Below are 21,026 nucleotides of genomic sequence, written 5' to 3'. Positions count from 1 at the left end.
CCTTGTACTCCTCACCTGCTTGCCGTCACACATGCTTGACACCATTTGAACCAAATTAGTTTATCTTGGTCTTATCAGACCACAGGACATTTTTCCAGTAATCCTTGTCCTTAGTCTGCTTGTCTTCAGAAAACTGTTTGTGGGCTTTCTTGTGCATCATCTTTAGAAGAGGCTTCTTTTTGGAATGACAGCCATGCAGACCAATTTGAAGTAGTGAGCGGCGTATGGTCTGAGCACTGACAGGCTGACCCCCCCCATTCCTTCAACCTCTGCAGCAATTCTGGCAGCACTCATACGTCTAATTCCGAAAGACAACCTCTGGATATGACGCTGAGCACGTGCACTCAACCTTCTTTGGTCGATATGGCGAGGCTTGTTCTGAATGGAACCTGTCCTGTTAAACGGCTGTATGGTTTTGGCCACCGTGCTGCTGCTCAGTTTTAGGGTATTGGCAATCTTGTTATAATCTAGGCCATCTTTATGTACAGTGAAAATTCTTTTTTCAGATACTCGGAGAGTTCTTTGCCATGAGGTGCCATGTTTAAATTCCAGTGACCAGTATGAGTGAGTGAGAACGAGAACATCAAATTTAAAACACCTTCTCCCCTTTCACACCTAAGACCTTGTAACACTAACGGGTCACCGGGGAGGGAAAACGGCTAAATGTGCCAAATTTGGACATTTTCACTTAGTGGTGTACTCACTTTTGTTGCCAGTGGTTTAGACATTAATGGCTGTGTTGAGTTATTTTGAGGGGACAGCAAATTTACACTGTTATACAATCTGTACACTCACTACTTTACATTGTAGCAAAGTGTAATTTCTTCAGTGTTGTCACATGAAAAGATATCCTAAAATATTTACAAAAATGTGAGGGGTGTACTCACTATTATGAGATACTGTATTTTTCTCAGTGCAAACTTTATTTTACAAAGCCTTTGAAAAACAATTCCTACAAGAAGGATAACCTTAAAGCGAGGGTCAGCTACCTGTCAACTGCCAACAGGTGATGGGTAGATTGCGAACATGTCCCAGTGTTGCCGACAGTGCGCACCCAATCCTGGACTGCAGACACAGCCCCCCTTTGTATATGTGGGGCTGTGGGGTGGAATAGCTCAGTCGGGTTCGAACATGCCGGAGCTCTTTCTCTTCTGCGCTCATCCCCACAGTCTTCCTCCCCGATCCAAGGGGCTTGTGGGTTATTCCAAGTGGGAAAATCGCCTGACTGAAGCCAATTGGAAAAAATATTGCCCGCATCCCTAACATCCCTAACAACAACACAAGCATTTCCCTCCAGCTGTAATTTTTAAGGGCAAAGGTGGCTGAAATATATGTATCAGAGAGATAGTGTGCTTGTGTGTTATTCCAGGTGGGAAGGGGAGCGAGAATTGCTGACAGGGATCAGTGCCAGGACATGTAGTTTTGCCACTGCACCTTTCCTGCGCCATATAGCTTCTGTGCCCTAACACCTCAGCCCTCCTGAGGTGACCATGCCCTCTTGACACCCCAGCCCTCCTGATGCCCCAGCACCATGCCCTCCTGACACCACAGTACCATTCCCTTCTGCTTCCCTAATACAATACCCTCCTGGCTCCCAGTACTATGCCCTCCTGATACCCCAGCCCTGCTAATCCCCCCCCCCCCAATACCATACCCTCCTCCCCCCCCCCCGTGCCATGCCCTTTTTACACCCCTGCCCTCCTGATTCTCCTGTACTGTGCCTTCCTAATCTCCCAGTACCCTACCCTCCTGATCTTCCAGTACCGTACTCTCCTGATCCCCCTGTACTGTGCCCTCCTAATCTCCCTGTACCATACCCTCCTAAACCTTCCAGTACCATAGTCTCCTGCCCCCCCCCCCGCACTGTGCCCTCCTGACTTCTCCAGTACTGTGCGCCCCTGTACCCCCTATACCTTGCCTTCCTGATTCCTGCTCTACATCCTACTGACCTCTGAACACTGCTCTACATCCGACTGACCTCTGCACACTGCTCTACATCCCACTGACCTCTATACACTGCCCTGCATACTACTGACCTGTGTATGCTGCCCTACATCCTACTGACCTCTCTAGGCTGCCCTACCTACTGCTGACCTCTTTACGCTACCCTACATGCTACTTACACTGGCCAGAAACTAGTCAAGAAAATAAGCCTGCAGTACCAGATGTTTTACTTTCATGATGAACTCTGGCATAAGACTTGTGGGATGACGAACTACTCTCCAGATATGAAAAAAATGTGAATGAAAGTGAATGCAGAGTTTTGCTTTCGTTCATTGACGGACACAGCTCCTGATATTCCTAACCATTGGGTTATACTGCCCCCTATAGGAGCAGGACACTAGGTAGAAAATAATTTTGGCTACACCCATGGGCAGTCCCAGGGGGTATACTCCCTCTCTCTGCTATAGCCACTCAGTTTTTTTCTGCCTAGTCAGGAGTAAGGACCTATTTCCTTGCTGGGATCTCTGGTCCTGGCAAAAAATTTTCAGATGGAAATTTTTTTTCTCCTGGATTTTTCCTGTGAGATCTACAATCAACTGCCAGACTGGGCGACGTGCTGGATAATCTAGATCCAGTGATCATCCCAGTCTGGCCAGCCAGCGCGTGCAGACCTTAGCTCCGTGCTAGATCGGCTGCAACAAAGCCTCACTGGACGGGGGCTGGCCTGCGAGTTAAATGCCTCGCGAGTTCGCATACGACCTAGGTCTCGGCCCGAGTCGCAGCGTTCCTCCTGGCCGACAGTCCCCCATTTCGATGGAGAGGGGCTCTGTTTGGATTTGCCTGATTCCTGGTTTGGTGAGTAGCTGCCTCCCCTCTTCCCCTGGAGAGTTTTGGAGTGGACATGGTCCCCTCCTTGGGACAGTCTGACCCCCCAGTTCCCCTCCTTCCCTCAAGCACCCTCCCTTGCCAAGTCCCTCATCCCCCCCCCCCACGCTGGGGCTATTTGGGTGGTCCGGCCACTTTCCTGGGATGGGGGCAGGGCGCTAACTGGCGATGGGGGCCGAGGGGGTGCACTGCTGATGACCGCACAATCGATTATCCAGAGGGGGGTTGTACCCAATGGGGGCTCCTGCCAGGCCCCCCTGGTCCTGCCCGGATCTGTCTTCGAGACCTGGTCTCTCTCCTGGGTCCCTGTAAGCCTCATGGTGTCATGCGAGGCCGCCATTTTGTTGTAGCCTGTGTGTTTCTATACAAGGCAGGCTTGTTTGTGTACTCTGGTGGCCATTTTCTTTTGGTTTACCCTTGGAAATAGCTGTGGCCATGACAGTGGAGCCCTGTGGGCGGCGGTGGGAGACCCTCCTCATCCCCTATTGCTGACATCATTTTACTTCCTGATCGCCGCATGTGTATTGCAGATTCTGCTGTTGGCTGCAGGTGCCTGTTTCTGTAGGTGGTGAGTCTGGTGGTGGGGGGTTGTCCCTTAGCAGTGTTTTACACTTTTTTTGGGGTCCCCCTGGTGACTCATGGAGTCTTTGGAGCACATTTGCCCACTTGATCCCCTCTCTGAGGCTGTGGGGCCCTCAGGGTCTCAACCATCCATCCTTGCACTGGACGGATCGTCTTCAGGGTTGTCCAGTGTGCATTCAATCAGAGAATGCCACGGCTGTGACTTCTGTCAATCACCAAGGGGACACAAGAAGTGTCCTGGCGGCTATGAAGGTAGCCAGCATTCTAAGATGGACAGAACTGTTTGTTCCAGCCCTCTCCGCCGTACACTTTCCCGGGGTAGAAAATTGGCAGGCGGATTACCTGTCAGTAGGCGTTGGATTATGGGGAGTGGTCCCTTCATCTGGATGTGTTTTGTTATCTTTGTCTCCGGTGGGGCACCCCCGAGGTGGATCTGTTTGCGTCTCGGCTCAACAGAAAGGTGCAGAAGTTTGTGGCTCGGTCAAGGGATCCTTGGCGGACGCCACAGACGCGCTGGTGGCCCTGTGGGATCAGTATTGTCTGATTTGCGCCTTCTCTCCTCTCAAGCTTCTGCCAAGATTTCTACGCAGGATCGAGGCAGAAGAGATTCCGGTCATCTTAGTGGCTCCGGACTGGCCTCACCCGGCTTGATACGCCGATCTGGTGCGGCTGGTCGCCGATGTTCCTTGGCAACTCCCTCTCAGGGAGGATCTGCTGTCCCAAGGACTGATCTTCCATCCTGCTTTACAGTCGCCGGCTTGGCTGTTGAATGCCAGGTACTGAAGGATAGGTATTTGAGGCAGTGATTCCCACACTGTTGAAAGCTAGGAAATCTACCTCTAGGAAGATACACCATTGTACGTGGAAGATGTATATTGCGTAGTGTGTGTCTCTTGGGGTTCTTCCTCGCTCCTTCTTGGTGGCTCAGGTCTTGACCTTCCTTCAATGGGGGGTTGAACAGAAATTGGCCTTGAGTACCATCAAGGGCAAGGTGTTGGCTTTGGCAGTCTTCTTCTAACCACCTTTTGGCTATGCAGCCCCTGGTTTGTACCTTTCTTCCGAGTGTCTGACATTTAGCTCCTCCAGTGCGGGCTCCGTTGCCGCCTTGGGATCTTAATTTTGTGCTTTCCGCTCTACGGAAGCCTCCCTTTGAAAATATTTGGGAGATTCCCCTGTTACAATAACATTCGTTTTAGTGGATTTTTATAGGTTTTCTTCATGCATCTTTACTTTTTGTTGGGGACTACTTGGTAATTTCTTGGAAAAAAAAAAAAACCCCGGCGATTTTTATTTCTTTTCTGTTGTCCACGTAGATCGCCATCTCTCAAAGGGATTGCCTACCCCTGCCATAAAGTAATCTTAAAAGATGATTCCTCTTATTTCCAATTGTTAGCAAAAGGACTTTAATGACGTTCGTGTTCCCTATATGTTTTGCACTGCTGATACTGTAGTGTAAAAGATCTACACTCACTGCAGGTTTTTTTAAACTTTTTTTTATGTTTTTTACTTCTTTCTTTTACAGCTACCTGCGGCTGCAGACTGACAAGGAGGCTCTGTACAATGACAGCAGGTGAGTAGTGATTTACGTGTGTCCTTGGATCAGAGGACTTCCTACTGTGCTTGCTTGCTGACATTATTCTGCTTTTAAACAAGGACAAAAATTGAGGAAATTCAGCAGAGAAAAGAGGACGAGTTGAAAGCCTTGACATTAAGAAACCAGAAGCTTCAGCAGGATCTGCAAGGTGCTCAGCAGGTAAGTGTCAGCAACAATGCTCTGCATTAAGGTTTTGTAGTATTTATTATTTATGAATTCATCCTGCAAGTTAGTTGGCAGGCAGCTCAATTACAGCTCAGTTACATCCGTATCTCTGCTTTAGATTTGCAGTTTATCATCAGTAGTATTGCATGGGTCACAGCAGGAAGTGTTCGTTCTTTCTTTCTTTCTTTCTTTCTTTCTTTCTTTCTTTCTTTCTTTCTTTCTTTCTTTCTTTCTTTCTTTCTTTCTTTCTTTCTTTCTTTCTTTCTTTCTTTCTTTCTTTCTTTCTTTCTTTCGTATATTTATCCCACACTGGACCACTTTAATGGGGCCTTTCAACTTTCTGGCCCCATAGTTACTTCTTTCTGCGGGACCCAGCTTATACTGCATCTATTAATAGTCTATGTCAGTGATGGCCAGTGGACTATACTGCAGTCCTAAATCGTAACTTTAGCCAAAGCTTACTTTGTCTGTTTCCTTACCGGGGAATTTCCTTTCCCTTTCTGTAAGGGCAAGAATTGAAGGGAAATGAATCCATGGGGAACACAAAAATAAAGAGCAAGGAAGGATTGGAACTTCTATTGCAGTCTGTGCCTTTCTGTCCTGGAAATTTCTTCCTCTAATTTTTTTTGGGTGTTACTAGGACAATACTCCTCAATGGGGTTACAAATCGCAAAAAAAAAAAAAAACAACAAAAAACTGGCAGAAAATGTAACATATGTACACTCTGTCCGAGATGGGGGACATAAAGTCGCTGCCTTTGCGTCTGTAAATTTGCTGCAGTTTGCAGATCTGTCTTAAGTCGGCCATGGATGGAAAGAATCTCAGGCAGTTCAGCAGAGACCAGTCTAGATGCGATCTCTCTTTGGGCAGGCTGATTGTACCTAAGTCGATCCATCAATAGAATTTTGTGCAACCAGCATGTCAGTTTTTAAGCATGCGATTATTGCCAGTGGCTATAGCTGAAATGCAACAGATTTATCAGAATGTCGCACTTTGTGTAATAAATGTGTCAAATTGCTTTGCTTTTGTTGTTTAGTTGCATTATGTGGCATATTTGCCACATATTTTTCAGCTTGTCACAATTTGTTTTAGACCCCTTTCACACTTGTGCGACTTGTCATGCGATTTGGGACTGCAAAATCGCATGACAAGTCGTTCTCCATTATTTTCATTGAGCCCCATTCATATCTGTGCGACTTGAAGTCGCACCGACTTCAAAGTAGTCCCTGCACTACTTTTGGCATGATTTTGATGCGTTTTGAGTAAAAGACATTATAAGCCCAGTCAAACTCGCATCAAAATCGCGGCAAAAAGTTGCATCAAAATCGCGGTTAAATCGCACGACTTTGAAGTCGCACAAGTGTGAAAGGTGCCTTAAAGATAAAAAAAAAAAAAACAGAAAATCATGAATTCATTGTAAAAACTCCCCACGAGCTGGCTGAGGGGACACTGCAGTTCTCTGTTATTAGTCTGAAATGTGAACTGACTGTGTTACTACATCAGCCAGGCTCCACTTGTTTATTTTTCTTCCATTTTTCAGATGCCAGAATAAAAGCAGAAATATGGTTGAGTGCTGTAGGGTGATACAGACAGCTTTTATTTTAGACACTTTGATAAATGCTGGTAAACATTTAATCAAGGCTTTGCAATTCTTTTTTCATTTTTGATCTTTATTATATATTCTTTATTGGCAGAGTTGCGCTGAGCTGAAAGAGCAGATCCAGAGCCTGAAGCAGGACCATGATCGGGCCTTGCAAGGTGTTCAGGAACAAGTATGTCATTTTCTGGTTATAGTCGCTGCAGTTTTTGTTTTCTTTTGCCTTTGTTACTAAACTCTGTGCTCTCTTTGGCTTCTTTCTTCCTGTCATGGGACCTGTAATTATCCCTGCTCCTCTGTGCGCCTGCTGCCCAATCGCGTATAGGTAGCTTGGCAGAGTGCGGAGAGCCAGGAGCAGGTGGACAACATTCTGTCCGAGAACGATGCCCTCCGTACCAACCTAGCAGCCTTGGAACAGGTACATTGCCATCCATTAACCATGCCAATCATTGGTTTTGCCCTTACACCCATCAGATGTGTGCAAAATCATACACACATTTCTGGCCTGATTCAGTATTTACCTTTTTAGCAGGTTACTAATACTTATCTAGGATGCAAAAATGTCATCAATATCGCTTCATAAAAATGGCAACTTTATTTGTGCATGCTAAAATGGAAAGTAAAAGTACAAAAATATAAATGAAATTTTGATCTGATCCATAAGGCTACAATTTCTTTTGGGTGCAGTTTTGGAGAACAGACATAAATTATATCAACAAGTTCTTTTGGGTGCAGTTTTGGACAGCAGACATAACAGTCATATTTAAAGAAGAACTCAATTAGAAGGAACCTTTGAGGTCTGTCATATGGGAACTGTCATTGCTGACTTATTCTGAAGGTCTGGCCGGTCATCTTCATCCTTCATTGCTTAGTGAGTCATTTACCTGGAGCAAGCAAGCAAAAGCATCTTTCATATTTAAATCCTTACAGATTATCTTTATACACTACACATATCTAGAGAAATATCATGACACCCTTCTATTTCTAGAAAAACAATAGTTTATATACACTGATCAACCATAACATTATGACGAACCACCATAACCTGTCAAGGTATGGACTCCACTCCAAATGTGTGCTCTGATATCTGGTTCCAAACCATCAGTAAGAGATCCCTTAAGTCCTGTAAGTTGCAATGTGGGGGAATTTGGAGGCCAAGTCAACACCTTGAACTCTGGGGACTGCAAGGGCTAATACCAAGTGAAATTTGGGTACTTACACTGCTTGCATTAAAAAAAAAAAAAGGATTAAAGTCTGTATTAATGATTATAAAGCTGCACTAATCTGTGTATTTTATGTGTCTGGAGTTCAGATTTGTCAGCTGCTTTTTGATTATGAGTAGGAAAATCAACTTGTTATATTGAGAAATTATGGCGACTTGTCAGATGGAAAAACGTTTCTTCTTTTTACTGGTACTAGAGTTCTTTTTTAAGGCTGTATAACAACAAGGCATTATAAAAAGGAGTCCTATGAATCTACTGTTAGGTCTTATTTACACCTATGCATTTGAAAACCTGTATAAATCATCTTTTCTATCTTACTCATATTCTGTGCTATTTTTTTTTTTGTCTGTTATTCTGTTTTATCTTGTTCATTATTAATATACTTATGTTTTGTATTTTTATGTTTCTAAGAGTACTGAACGTTCACAGAAAATATTTCCTCTCCACTCAAAAGTGCATGAAATCACAATTTGTTTTCTTTCGTTTAAAGATAGAGTAAGGAATGGAAAAGCCAACTGTAAAAAAACATATTATTTTTTTTTATTGCTGGCTGTTCCCTATTCGGTAGATTTCCCTTCACTTTTTGTCCTGAGATCATAACGGGAATCCGAAGAAATGTCTCCACAGTAAGTTGTCAGCAAAGATGCATCCGCATTGGAAGCTTTCCTTTCAATTCTTGCTCCATGACAACTATGATATTTTGGATTTATCACATTCTGACCCGGTGATAGTGGCTAACAGGACAAACAGAGAAGGGGGATACTCAGGGATTTATTTACTAAAACTGGAGAGTTCAAAATCTGGTGCAGCTATGCATGGTAGCCATTCAACTTCTAACTTCATCTTGTTCAATTAAAGAGGAACTGCAGTCTGCTCACATAATTTGTAATAACATATTTACCGTTCTGAAGCTCCCCTCCAACCACTTTGCATATTTTTATATATACTGTGATTCTGTACTTGCAAACTATGCAGCAGAAATCTCCCTCCACTAGGTCTGGCTGCAGCCATTTAACTGTGGGCATCTGAAGCTACTGCTTTTTCACTTCCTGGATTTGCACAGACACACATACACATAGTTACAGACACACACGTATACAGACGACACATTCACACCACTGCTTGCTCTGCAGCTCTCTTTGGCTCTCCTATGACTCATCCCTCCCTCCCTTGCTTGTAAACTTACACAAGAGTGAGAGAGAGAGAGAGCTGTGCTTGATGTCATTGCCCAAGGCCTGGGCTAATTACCAGACAAGAACGAGGAAGTGGGCTGTATAAGGTATTTACTGGCAGAAAAAAATGTTTTACTATCCAAAGTTAAAACAGCAAGGGCAGAAGATTTAATAGATAGAAAGGTGAAAAAATGACTGAAGGTCCGATTTAAGCTTTGACAAAAAAAATGTGGAAGCTGATTGGCTACCATGCACAGCTGCACCAGATTTTGCACTCTCCAATTTTAGTAAATCACCCCCTCAAAGCAATGCAAAATCTGACCAGGGTTCGAACTCCTCCCACTCTATCCAAACTGGTACCCAAAAAAAGAAAAAAATCATAGATACACTTTAAGATGTATCTTTGCACATATTGCGGTAATAAATATTGTTATAAATGTAAACTGCAACATGCAGTACTTTAGTTGAGTAAAGCCCCGTACACACGTACCGATTGTCGGCCGTAAAAGATTCGGCCGACGACCGATCGGCCGATTGTAGGCTTGTTAGTATGATGCTTCCGACAGCCGACAGCGCACTTTCGGCCAAAAAGAATCTGTCATGCAGGCATTAAAATTTTTGCTGGCCAACACCAGAATGGCCGATTGTTCGCCAGTCAGTACAGAATTCGGCCGACAATCAGCAGATTTGCAAGACTGGGCATGCTCAGAGAAGAAAAAACACAGGGAAAGTTAACCATCACATGACATCACTTCTGCAGTCGGCGGACAAAATTCTTGTGCAGTCTTTTGCACTTTTCCACGGACAGGACAGCCCTGGACAAAAGACGGCCGATCGGTCGGCCGACGATCAGTACGTGTGTACGAGGCATTAGGCTGCATGTGGATACATGGTAAACAGACTTCGTATCAGTGATAAGAAATATCATAAAAGTAGATGTTTACCAGAGTAAAGCACTGGTGTGAATAGGGCCTACCTGTGATTTGCTGTCTGTACCTTGCCTCATTTAATTTGTAGTTAATGATGGCAGAGGGAACTCATCAAATATTGGTTATTAACTTTTTCTCTATGTGCAGATTCAGACGTCAAGGACTCAGGAGCTGAGTTTACTGCGGGACCAGAATGCAGCACTGACGGCAGAAATCCAGCAGCAGCAAAATGACAAGGAAGCTCTGCTGCAGCAAAGGGATGATTTGAAAACACAGCTGCAGGTAGGATGTTATTTGGGACAAATTCTGCATTATTAAAGCTGGCTTTGTGCTGGCTGTACACAATCTTGAGCTTTCCAGCTGTGAAAGTAACACTTCCTACTGCGAAGCTAGTAGGTGATTGAGCCAATCAACGTCTTAGTGTGAGATCAGTGTTTGGGTGAAACCATATATAGCAGCAATATGAAGCAGGACTCAAACAGCTGCAATAAGCTGTCCTGTGTATAAATGGAAAATATAAAACGTTTTAAGGCTTTTTGAAATACTCAGCATTTATTCAGCATTCTGATACAGCAGCCCCATTTCCCCAAGCAGTTCCAGCAACTGCAAGGCTACTGTTTTACACAGAAGACATAGCTGATCAATGCTGTTTAGAAAGGGAGACCATAGTCTTGAAATAGATAAAACATGTCATCAGCACTCCCAGGAGCTCGCTGCAAAGATCAATCTTTTGATCACATATCAATTAAATATATTGGGGCCACCCAGCAGCTCTTTATCAGAAGCATGTGGCTCATCTATTCTCAACATGGTGCACATGTAGGAGATTTGTAAGTAGTAATTAATAAGTAGAAAACCAATTTCAAAAGGCTTTTAGCATTGCTGCATTTTTTACAATGTACTGAAAAAAACAACAAGAAAGTAAACATATTACATACAGTATATGCATCTGATTCTATAGGATCTCAGTGCTGTTTTATGAAAGAGAAACACAAGGGGGCACCTGACTAAGTGCAGTATTGAGATCACCTTTGTTTATTAAAAAGACAATGAACAGCTAACGTGTGTTGCAGCAGACTGGGCCAGGACTGTTGCATTGCGACTTCCAGGGTAGATCTGTGTACTTATATGCATACTCATGTGATTGAGGGACACCTATTAGCAAAAGTATGTAGGTATAGGACACGCCCCCTGCCCCTCCACCCCTTAAAGCAGAATTATTTAAAAAAAATAGAATTTTTTGAAATTTACAAATGCAGCAATTTAGAAATTGAATGAAAGGTTTAGCACCGGGAAACACTTTCTGAAAGCTAAAAAGTGCATTTTATCTACAACTATATAGATCAGACCAAATGAGAGGGACAAATGAGGAGGAAAGAGGGACAGTCCCTCAAAATCAGGGACAGTTGGGAGCTATGCCGTACCCTGTCATGGATTATTAGACAAGCCTGCTTATCTTTACACATGTTAGTTGCTCTTAAATGAGTTGTAAAGTCAGAAGATTTTTTATCTTAATGCATTCTATGCATTAAGGAGCTGCAACTCGGCTCAGGTGACCCCATAGCAACCTGCTTGCTGTGGGGTCACTTGACAGCTGGGTGAGGCTAGGAGCAACACACAGAGACCTGAGAATCCAGGCTGTCCTGTGCAAAACCAACTGCACGGGGCAGGTAAGTATAAACATATTTGTTATTTAACAAAAAAAAAAAAAAAAAAAAGAGACTTTACAATCACTTTGATACTACACTTTGTCTGGCGACCCCTTGTGTTGTCTTTTTGTATTTCCACAGAGTCTCTGCTTCACTCTATGGGGTGCTGTCTCTATCGCTATTGAGCCATCTTCATATAGAACTTTGAATTTATGGACCTTTTTTTGGACTTTTAGTGTATACTATTTATTAGATATATTACTTTGAGTCTCTTGTATTTCTCCAGCACCATATGTATATTATTCTTATATCGTTCTTAGTGCTGTTTTTTGCATCCCTGACTTCTATCTGTAGGTTGCAGATGCTACAGCTTTTTGTTGTTTGCATCTTTTTTATATTGGAATGAGTATTTTTTTTATATTGGAATGAGTATTATGTATCAGTGAATATCATGGGTCACATTGGCTAATGCTAACCGTACATTGATGTTTCATCCAATCCATGATCACTATGATTGATAGCATGTAATAAATGACTGTTCAGAACACAAGAAAAAAGGTATAAAAGGAATTGGGGCTTCAAATATACCACTGATTGTCACCATCTACTGTACCCAATAAGAACATTATATTGTATATAAAAACAACCTTTATTTTCTTTAATAAATTTAATTTAGTACATACATTTTTTTTTTTTAGTTAGCACAATTTAAAAGGTTTCATTACCACCATCAATGTCATCAAAATGACACATGTATTTATTACATCACAGTGTAGCAATCTGTATCCTTAAGAAAAGGTCTACACGTTTCGCAAATGTAGGGCTACAACTAACGGTTATTTTCATAATCGATTAGTTGGCCAATTGTTTAGATTAATCGATGAATCGCATAAAAACCTTAAAAAAAAAGGTGGTGTATAATTAAGTTAATATGTAAAGTTTAAAAAAAGACAATTTAAAATCTATATGCAGTGGTAAATTATAAATGCCCAGCTATAAGGTTAGGGAACAAAATATCTAATCCAGTCTGAGAATAACAGACAGAAGAAGGGATTGGAGGACCTTAATTATGAAGAGCGCTCACAAGCGCTTGATTTATTCTAAGTAAATATAAGTCGCGCTTAGTGATTGATGAACAAATAAATGCCCAAAGATAGATATCAGTTAATTAGGGCTGAAACAACTAATCGACTAAATCGATAATGACAATCGTTGTCAACGATTGTCATTATCGATTAGTTGCTCCGTCGATTAGTTGTGCTGCTTTGTGAAGTTTCCCCGCCTGTCAGCGAGCTGTCTGCTCTGTGAAGCCGACGGCTGCATTCACTGTCTCTCTCTCTCACAGCTCTGCACTTCCGTGACTTCCCCCCTCCTCCCTCCTCCCCCCCTCCTTTCCTCTCTGCCTTTGAGTCAGTGAGTCAGCAGCTCGAGGTGAGGCAGAAAAGAGGACAGAAGCAGCAGAACGTGAGTGCCGAGATTAGAGCTACAGTGTCCTGTGACTGTCAGTGCAATGCAGCCCGCCAAAAAATATAATAAAAGCTTCTCCAGATAAAAGTTAATATTCCTTATAAAGTGCAATATTCTAATAGAAAAATAAGTGATTAAAAACGTCCATATAGCACATATAGGTGGTCTTTCTATGCTGCCTATTTCATATCTATGGCTGACATGGATGTTTTTATTCACTTATTTTTCTATTATAATATTGCACCTTATAAGGAATATTAACTCTTATCTAGATAAGCATTTATTATATTATTTACAGTATATAGGAGCTTAATTAAGAAAAAAAAAAAAAGTTTTGGTATAAGGCTCGGTTCACATTTGTGCGATGCGGGAAGGCTGCGAATATGCAGCGTGTTCCCGCATCGCATCCGCACAAGAGGCAGTTCACACTGCCATATGCGATACGCAGGGGGTGTCAATTAAATGTTAACGACACCCCCAGTTTGATTGCATATCGCAGTGCGATCTGACAGTTTGCACAGAATCGGATCGCACAACTGTGAACCACTGTGCGATCCGATCCTGATGCGGCTCAAAAAATGCCTCATGTGCGAGTTTGCTGCGGATGCGCTGCGAATTCAGCCATACAAAGTGTATGGCTGAACTCGCATCCGCACATGAGATTGCATGTAATTTAGGAGCAGTGCGCTCCAAATTACATGCGATCTCGCAAACCGCACAAGTGTGAACCGGCACTAAGTGCTGGTTCACACTACTGCGGGTGCGCTGATTCGCACTGCACCCGCACAAAGTCGCACATGACCCTTTTTTTCAGCCGCATCAGGATCGGATCGCACAGTGGTTCACACTTGTGCGATCCGATCCTGTGCGAACTGTCAGATCGCACTGCGATATGCGATCAAACTGGGGGTGTCGTTAACATTTAATTGACACCACCTGCGTATCGCATACGGCAGTGTGAACTGCCTCTTGTGCAGATGCGACGCGGGAACAGGCTGCGAATACGCAGCCTTCCAGCATCGCACAAGTGTGAACCGGCACTTACACTCTGTTTGCTCATTATTATTTTAAATAAATGAAAAAAAAGGCATATTGAGTTTTTTTATTATTTTATCCGATTAATCGAAAAAATAATCGGCAACTAATCGATTATTAAAATAATCGTTAGTTGCAGCCCTACAGTTAATCAAGTCCTGATAATATTGTGAATTGATAAAGTGTTCAAAAAGTCTCTTTAGAAGATCCAAAAAAATGTAAAATTAATCAAATCAGCACAATGAGGAATCCAGACTCCCCTAGGTATTGTGTATATATAAATCGCGTTCAGTGATTAAAGAACAAATAAATGTCCTAAAATTTGAAGATATCAGATTCTTAATTCCTCATACTAAAGTATAAGTGATGTGATTAAATAGTCAAAATAAATCAAAAATAATGTGGAATTGATGGGTCAGCACAATGATGAATCCAAACTTCCCTTAGGAAATGTGCTTACCAGATAAATGGTTAATAAATGCAGGGTATTGAATCCAAAACATTTGATTGAAGATATCCCAGATATAACTCACGGGGTTGGATGGCGTGAAGTCATGGAAAAAAGAAAGAGGACGCCATAGCATAATACCCTCACAACAAATTTAATCTTATACACCCTATAAGTGCACCAAGTTGGATCAAAGGAAAGTGTATCCACCACCAGATGTGAAGCGGCTTACCAGAGATATTATATGTTCATGAACCAACACACAGAGGGACTCTTCCCAATACTTGGTGACAAAGAGAAGATAGCATAGAGGTTGAACTTAAACCACCACCGATTTGTGAGCCCCTTACCGAACTAAAGATGACTGATAGCACCAAAAGTTGAGTAGAACCAAAGCCGCCAACATCGACAAATTGGGCCCCCTTACCGAACCAGGATTGTAAATCGTTTTAGGAACAAGAAGTCAGACCGGATAATTCCCACCAGCACTCAGCATAGGTGATAGAAAAACCAGATGTGATGTCGGGTCATCCTCAGTATACCAGAAGTCAGGCCAGATAGCAAACCCACCAGATGGACAGCATGGACCAATCACAAATATAAAAAGGAGGAAGGCGCCAATAGTGTAAAACCATAACAACTATTTATTATATTAAAAGAAAGACACTCACATTTCTTAAGAACAGAAAACGCATGCAAGAGCCGCCGGCCGGACGGCTAGGCACATCCGCTCGATTGGAACGCTTCAGGAGATGACGTCAGCACGCCGTGACCTAACGACTTTTCGTCCTAGAAGCCGTTTTCAAAGGTGCGGACGGCGCGCTGACGCCATCTCTTATACATCATTCAGCTGGATATCCGGCATTGAACGAAGCCTGTTCCACCATCTTACAAAAGGATATAGACGGCAGTACTGGAACAGGATTGATTTATTCTCCCTGAAAAGGAGACGCCTGAGAGGGGACATGATAGCAATTTACAAGTACCTCAACGGTGATCTCAATGTAGAAAAAAAACTGTTCAGTCGCAATGAATGCATGAGGGCACGAGGCCATACAATGCATTTAGAGGAGAAGAATTTTAACCTTACGCAGCGGAGGGGGTTCTTTACAGTAAGGGCTACAAGATTGTGGAATTCTCTACCACAAGTAGTAGTAACTGCAGGGAGTATGGCTACTTTTAAAAGACTCTTGGATGTACATCTCAAGGATCAAAACATTCAGGGGTATGAGAAATGAATACGTCCACACACACACCTACACAGGTTGAACTGGATGGACTATTGTCTTTATTCAACCTCAACTACTATGTAACTATATGTAAGAGATATACTGTATGTACGATTAAAGGTTGAATCCGGTACATATCATCAGACTCTGAGATCAAAATTTTTCTTTAAAGAAAAAAAAAAATTAAAAAAGACCTAAACCTGTTTTGCACATTTTCAGATAGGATTGTAATATAATATTATGCATGACAGACTCCCTTGGCATAGGCATAGTTGATACAAGCTACCTGCGCCTGCTGTCACTTATGCTGGCCATACACAAACAAATTTTTCCTTAAAAAAATTTATTTTAAGAACGTTTGTTTGATTCTCTAGTCATTAGTGGGTCAAACTGATGTTCGTTGTCGACCACAGTGACAGCAAAATTTGAAGGAGCAGAACAGAAAACTTTTCTCAGTCGAGCACAATTTCAGACCGTGAAAAAAATGTATGCCATCATTGGGGGATATGTCCCATCTGAATCTTCTTGGAGTGATTTTTTGAGAAATATACATTTCAAGGGTAGCTATGTCTCACCATACTCTCAATTGTTTCTCCATATTGTGTTTCAACTTTTTAAAAATACTTTCCATGTCTTGATTGTTAACTACATAATCATGATTAAATACATCCTCCAACCTAAGTGCCGGTTCACACTGTTCCGACTTGTCAGTTGACTTGGTCGTCTGACAAGTAGCAGGCCGTGCTGTGCAATTGGAACCGTTCTAATAGGAGCAACTCAAGTCGCTGCACTATTTCGGAGCGACTTGCATTGACTTTCATTATGTGAAGTTGTTGCAAGCCGCGCCAAAGTCGCGGTGCACGGGCGACGGCAGTCGTGTCGCCCTAGTGTGAACCGGACACTTATTGTTCTGTTGTTCATATATCTAAAAATATCCATTGCTGCAGGAATTGTTTCTTATATAATTCCACGTTATGAATCTGTGGTGAGTATAAAGGTCTTGCTTCTGCCCCCACTACAATCAACCACCTAGGCAGCACCAACACCCACTTTCATTCAGCACACAATTTCAGACAGTGTATGTGGTTTTCATTCAGAAATTTCATGCATTTTAAAATTCAATGTTAAAAGCAAGTGAAAATTTCTAACAACATTTGTTCATTCATCGAATGTAAAATGAATTTTCGTACAAATATTCTCATTCTCAAATTGATACGTGTATGGCCAGCATAGGATATTGAGTAGCAGCAGCATGCTTTTTTTATCACCTGTTATGATGGGGGGTTAAAAAAACAAAAATTAGCCCTTTTATAGTTAAAAAAAAAAAAGCAGATAATCACTACTATAGGGGATACTTTATCCTGGGAAACAGTGAAAGTAATATATATATATATATATATATATATATATAATTATAGTATAGAGTGCCCCTATAGCAAGGTAACAAAAAAACTTCTGCCTTTTAGAATCACTCACTTCTCCTGCCCAGGACGAGATGTCCTATGAGGCTATACTCCTCACATTCGCAAGCTCTCATGCACTTACTGATATGCATGGGTGGTGTACTGCGCTGTATGTGTGCTGCACTGTGTATACTAACATGTATAGATGGTGTACTATGCTCTATGTGTGCTTCACTGTATTTTCTGATATGAAAACAAATAATGTATTAATTCTGTATGCAGTATAATTCGGTATGCAGCCCAACTAATTGACTGACCAACTAATAGATTATGAAGATAGTTGACAACCATTTTCATAATCCATTATAGGGAATTCATTGTTTCAGCCCTACGCAGATGTACCGCTTCCTCAGGACCCATATGGATTTGCATATTCAGAATGATTATGCACTATCATAAAAACTATTCCTTAAAATGATTAGGGCGTGATCAGGTGATCTTTTCCCTACAAATACGGTTATACATGGGTGTTCTCCCTAAAAATCAGTACAACACTAGTTATAGATTTTTTTTTTTTTTTTTTTATAATCTTAAAAGTCAGTTGAAAACTATTGAAATCTACAGTGAAAACAGCCATCTTGTGCTTCAATTGGCTGATTTGTTTCTTGTAAGTTGAAATTGATACAAATAATGCTGGGAGAATCATTCTTGTACATTATCGTTTGCCAAAATATATGTAAATGTCCAACCCATATGATTGTTTCCATCTTTGAAACGTGACTGAATATTGGAAAAAAACAAATGGTAGACAAAACCAGAGAAAATTCCCAGCTCATCTCACCAACCAGTCTGCTTACCAACCGAACGAACCTGTCTAACAGTATGCGTAAAAAACAGGGGTTTAGTTAGCACACATTTGAAAGCGCATGCATAAGCTGCAAGGCCACTTCACTGCACCCTGTATTACCTGCAGTCCTAACCCTTCTAAATGTATGAGAGTCCTTCACAGTGGGAGCACATGCATTCTAATGGATAGATAAGGGGCAGGTGGGCCTGGAGGTAGCCCATTCCTCCTTAAAGGGACAGGGACATCCTGGACGACCAGCGCAATAGCAGCAAAGGTGTCCAGTGTTCCCCTTATCAATATTTACACCAGTATCAATGAAATGCCCCCTGCCCCCATCTATAACTGCCCTTCACAGCAAGGAGCACATGGAAGGGCAAACGCATGAAAGACAAAACCAGAAAAATTCCCAGCTCAACTCACCAACCAGTCTGCTTACCAACCGAATTAACCTGTCCAACAGTATGCTTTAAATAACAATTGGTATTTGCTGGGTTAGGTTGTAATATAGATTTGATTAGCAGATTGAATAATCAGTTTGAAATGTATATGGCCAGAGTAACACCATGTGAGCCAGGTAATTGTTGTTTGTGGAGATCTGTGTAATGAAGTGAGAAGACCCTCTCTTGCCATAACATTAAAGCCCAACTCCATCCAGACAAGAATATAGGGGGGAGGTTCTCACCGGGACAGAGCAATATTAACATTGTCAGAAGCTCTAACCCTTCTTTGCTCTGCTGAAATAAATCAGGTGTTTTTTGTGTGTCTGTGGGAGATTTCCCATTACTTCCTGTCCCAATCAGCCTTTTGTGATTCCCTACCCAGCTGCCCCCAGTCTGTCAGAACAAGGACCCATGCCAGCAGACAATCAGGCAATGCTGCAGTGCATATGTGTAAGGGGAGTTAACAAGCGGTTATGTAATAAATCTGTCCTATTGATGTTTTCCTGCCATTGTCTAATGCATGAATGTATTGCATTTTGTACATATGTATATAAGTAACAGATATGTAGTTCAGTGATTACATTCTGGCTGTCCTGGGCAGTATAGCAAATGCGGGTTTGTTACCTAGCTAGCAATGCGATAACTTTTGCGGAGGAGAAATTAGTACTCTGGAGGTACATAGAGTAGTTGAATGATGGAGAAGAGATCTGCACTCTGACAGAACTTTGAGTGGATGTTACTTGGGGAAAATTTATATAACTTTTTTTACTGACCGTGTTGGTGTAAGTAGGAGACCTAGAGGCAGCTGGCCTGAGATGAGGTGGCGATGCCTTCATTGCTACATCACAGAAAGAGATACAGTAAGTAGACGTGGATTAGACTAGAAGATGATTAATAGTAAATGGAGACCAAGCACTGCATGATAGCAGAGGGCAAACAACTAATACTGTGATGGTTTTGCTGGCTAGTAGGGTTTACTGGGTGAACACAATTACAAATGTTTTGCAAGCAAAACAGTTCTCCCTGGTTTATTTAATGCAGAGCTTGACATATTTTCTTTGAATCTAGGAGCCAGCAAAAAAAGTTAGGAGCCAGTTTTTTTTTTTTTTACTGGCAGGGCTTGTTTTCGGCGATAGAGATGGCCAACCGTTGATCTCTAAAGGGGGTCACTGATAAAAGGGGACTCTGATATAATGGGGGGGGGCTTTAAGGGGGGTGCTAATATGAAGGGACTAATCTAATGGGGGGTCTCTAAGGTTGGTGCTAGTATAAAGCGACTCTGATCTAACGGGGTTGCTAACAAAGGGACTCTGATCTAATGGGGTGGGGGTCTCTAAGGGGGGTGCTAACATAAAGAGAGACTGTTCCAATGGGGAATGGGAGGGGGGTGAGTCTCTATGCTGCCTGTCCTAAAAATGCAATACACATCATGCAGAGTACCCCTATTGCTGGGACAATGAGGTCAGAGTCATACATTCCTCTCACACAGTGTCCCCCGCACACTAATACACTCCTCTCTCTCCTTTTACACTGAGGTGTCTCCTCACCTGGAGAGTAGAGTTCTGCCAGATCCCAGTCCCCATCTTAGGCTGCCCTCCCTGCAGGGCTCGGTCAGGTCACTCTCAGCCATTGAGCAGAGCCGGGGCTCACTGTTGGCTCCTCCGCGCACTGTCCTCATCATCTTCCCAACCAGCCAATCACAGAAGCTGCCATCCCCAGCTTCTCTCCTGATTGGGGGGATGGCCAAAAGGGGGTGGGATGCTCCAGCTAATTGAGAGGAGAGGCCGACAGGCTGCCCACCCAAGGGAAGAAAGAAGGAGAGGAGCTCAGTGCGCGGCAGCCCGAGGAGTGACTTGTGTCTGGTACCACTGGCAGCGGTGGATGGGCTGGCCAGAGCCCAGGCGCCGAGACTCGATTTCTGGTTGCCATGGCGACCTGGCACCTGGGCTTTGTTGAGCCCTGATTTAATGTGTTCGTTTAGTCGTTCACTGAAAGTGACACTAAACAATGTTCTTATTCTCAAAACCCAAAAATGTAATATATTGCAGCTTACCAATCATTAGATTTAGTGGCTGCAAACGTTTTTCTACACTTTTTACCCTCTGTTTTTACCTGTTGATCTGGCCAGTAACACACATCCAGTATTAGGGTGCCTATGCTTTGGGTGAAGGAGCAATAGAGACACCTTTAGACAGCATTGTCAGTCTGGGGAGGAAGGTTGTGTTAGATGTACTAACAGATTTATATAAACTAAACAAAACTCCAGCTTACACTTTATAAGCAGTTATAGCAACTGTTTTGTTCCTTTTGGTAAAAAGTTGTTTCATAAATAAATAAAACCTATCTATTGCAAGCACCCCTGATAGTGTTAAATGGAATGGTTTGTCTCAACCCACTAAAGCCTAGTACACACTAGT

At 42.6% G+C, this 21,026-nt stretch overlaps 1 protein-coding gene across 1 annotated transcript in view; it reads left to right on the top strand.

Moving 5' to 3' along the window:
- Positions 1-21,026, top strand: part of GRIPAP1 (GRIP1 associated protein 1) — a 192,830-nt gene that overhangs the window by 29,616 nt on the left and 142,188 nt on the right. Inside the window, 5 exon segments of the mRNA XM_082262827.1 lie at positions 4,934-4,981; positions 5,065-5,164; positions 6,865-6,942; positions 7,093-7,185; positions 10,239-10,373. Of these exon segments, the coding sequence (XP_082118953.1) occupies positions 4,934-4,981; positions 5,065-5,164; positions 6,865-6,942; positions 7,093-7,185; positions 10,239-10,373 (454 nt within the window).

This window comes from Pelophylax lessonae, assembly GCF_965119305.1.
Source record: "Pelophylax lessonae genome assembly, chromosome: 7".
Lineage (NCBI taxonomy): Eukaryota > Metazoa > Chordata > Amphibia > Anura > Ranidae > Pelophylax > Pelophylax lessonae.
The sequence above is the reverse complement of the archived record's forward strand: the minus strand, read 5'-3'. Positions and strand labels throughout refer to the sequence as shown.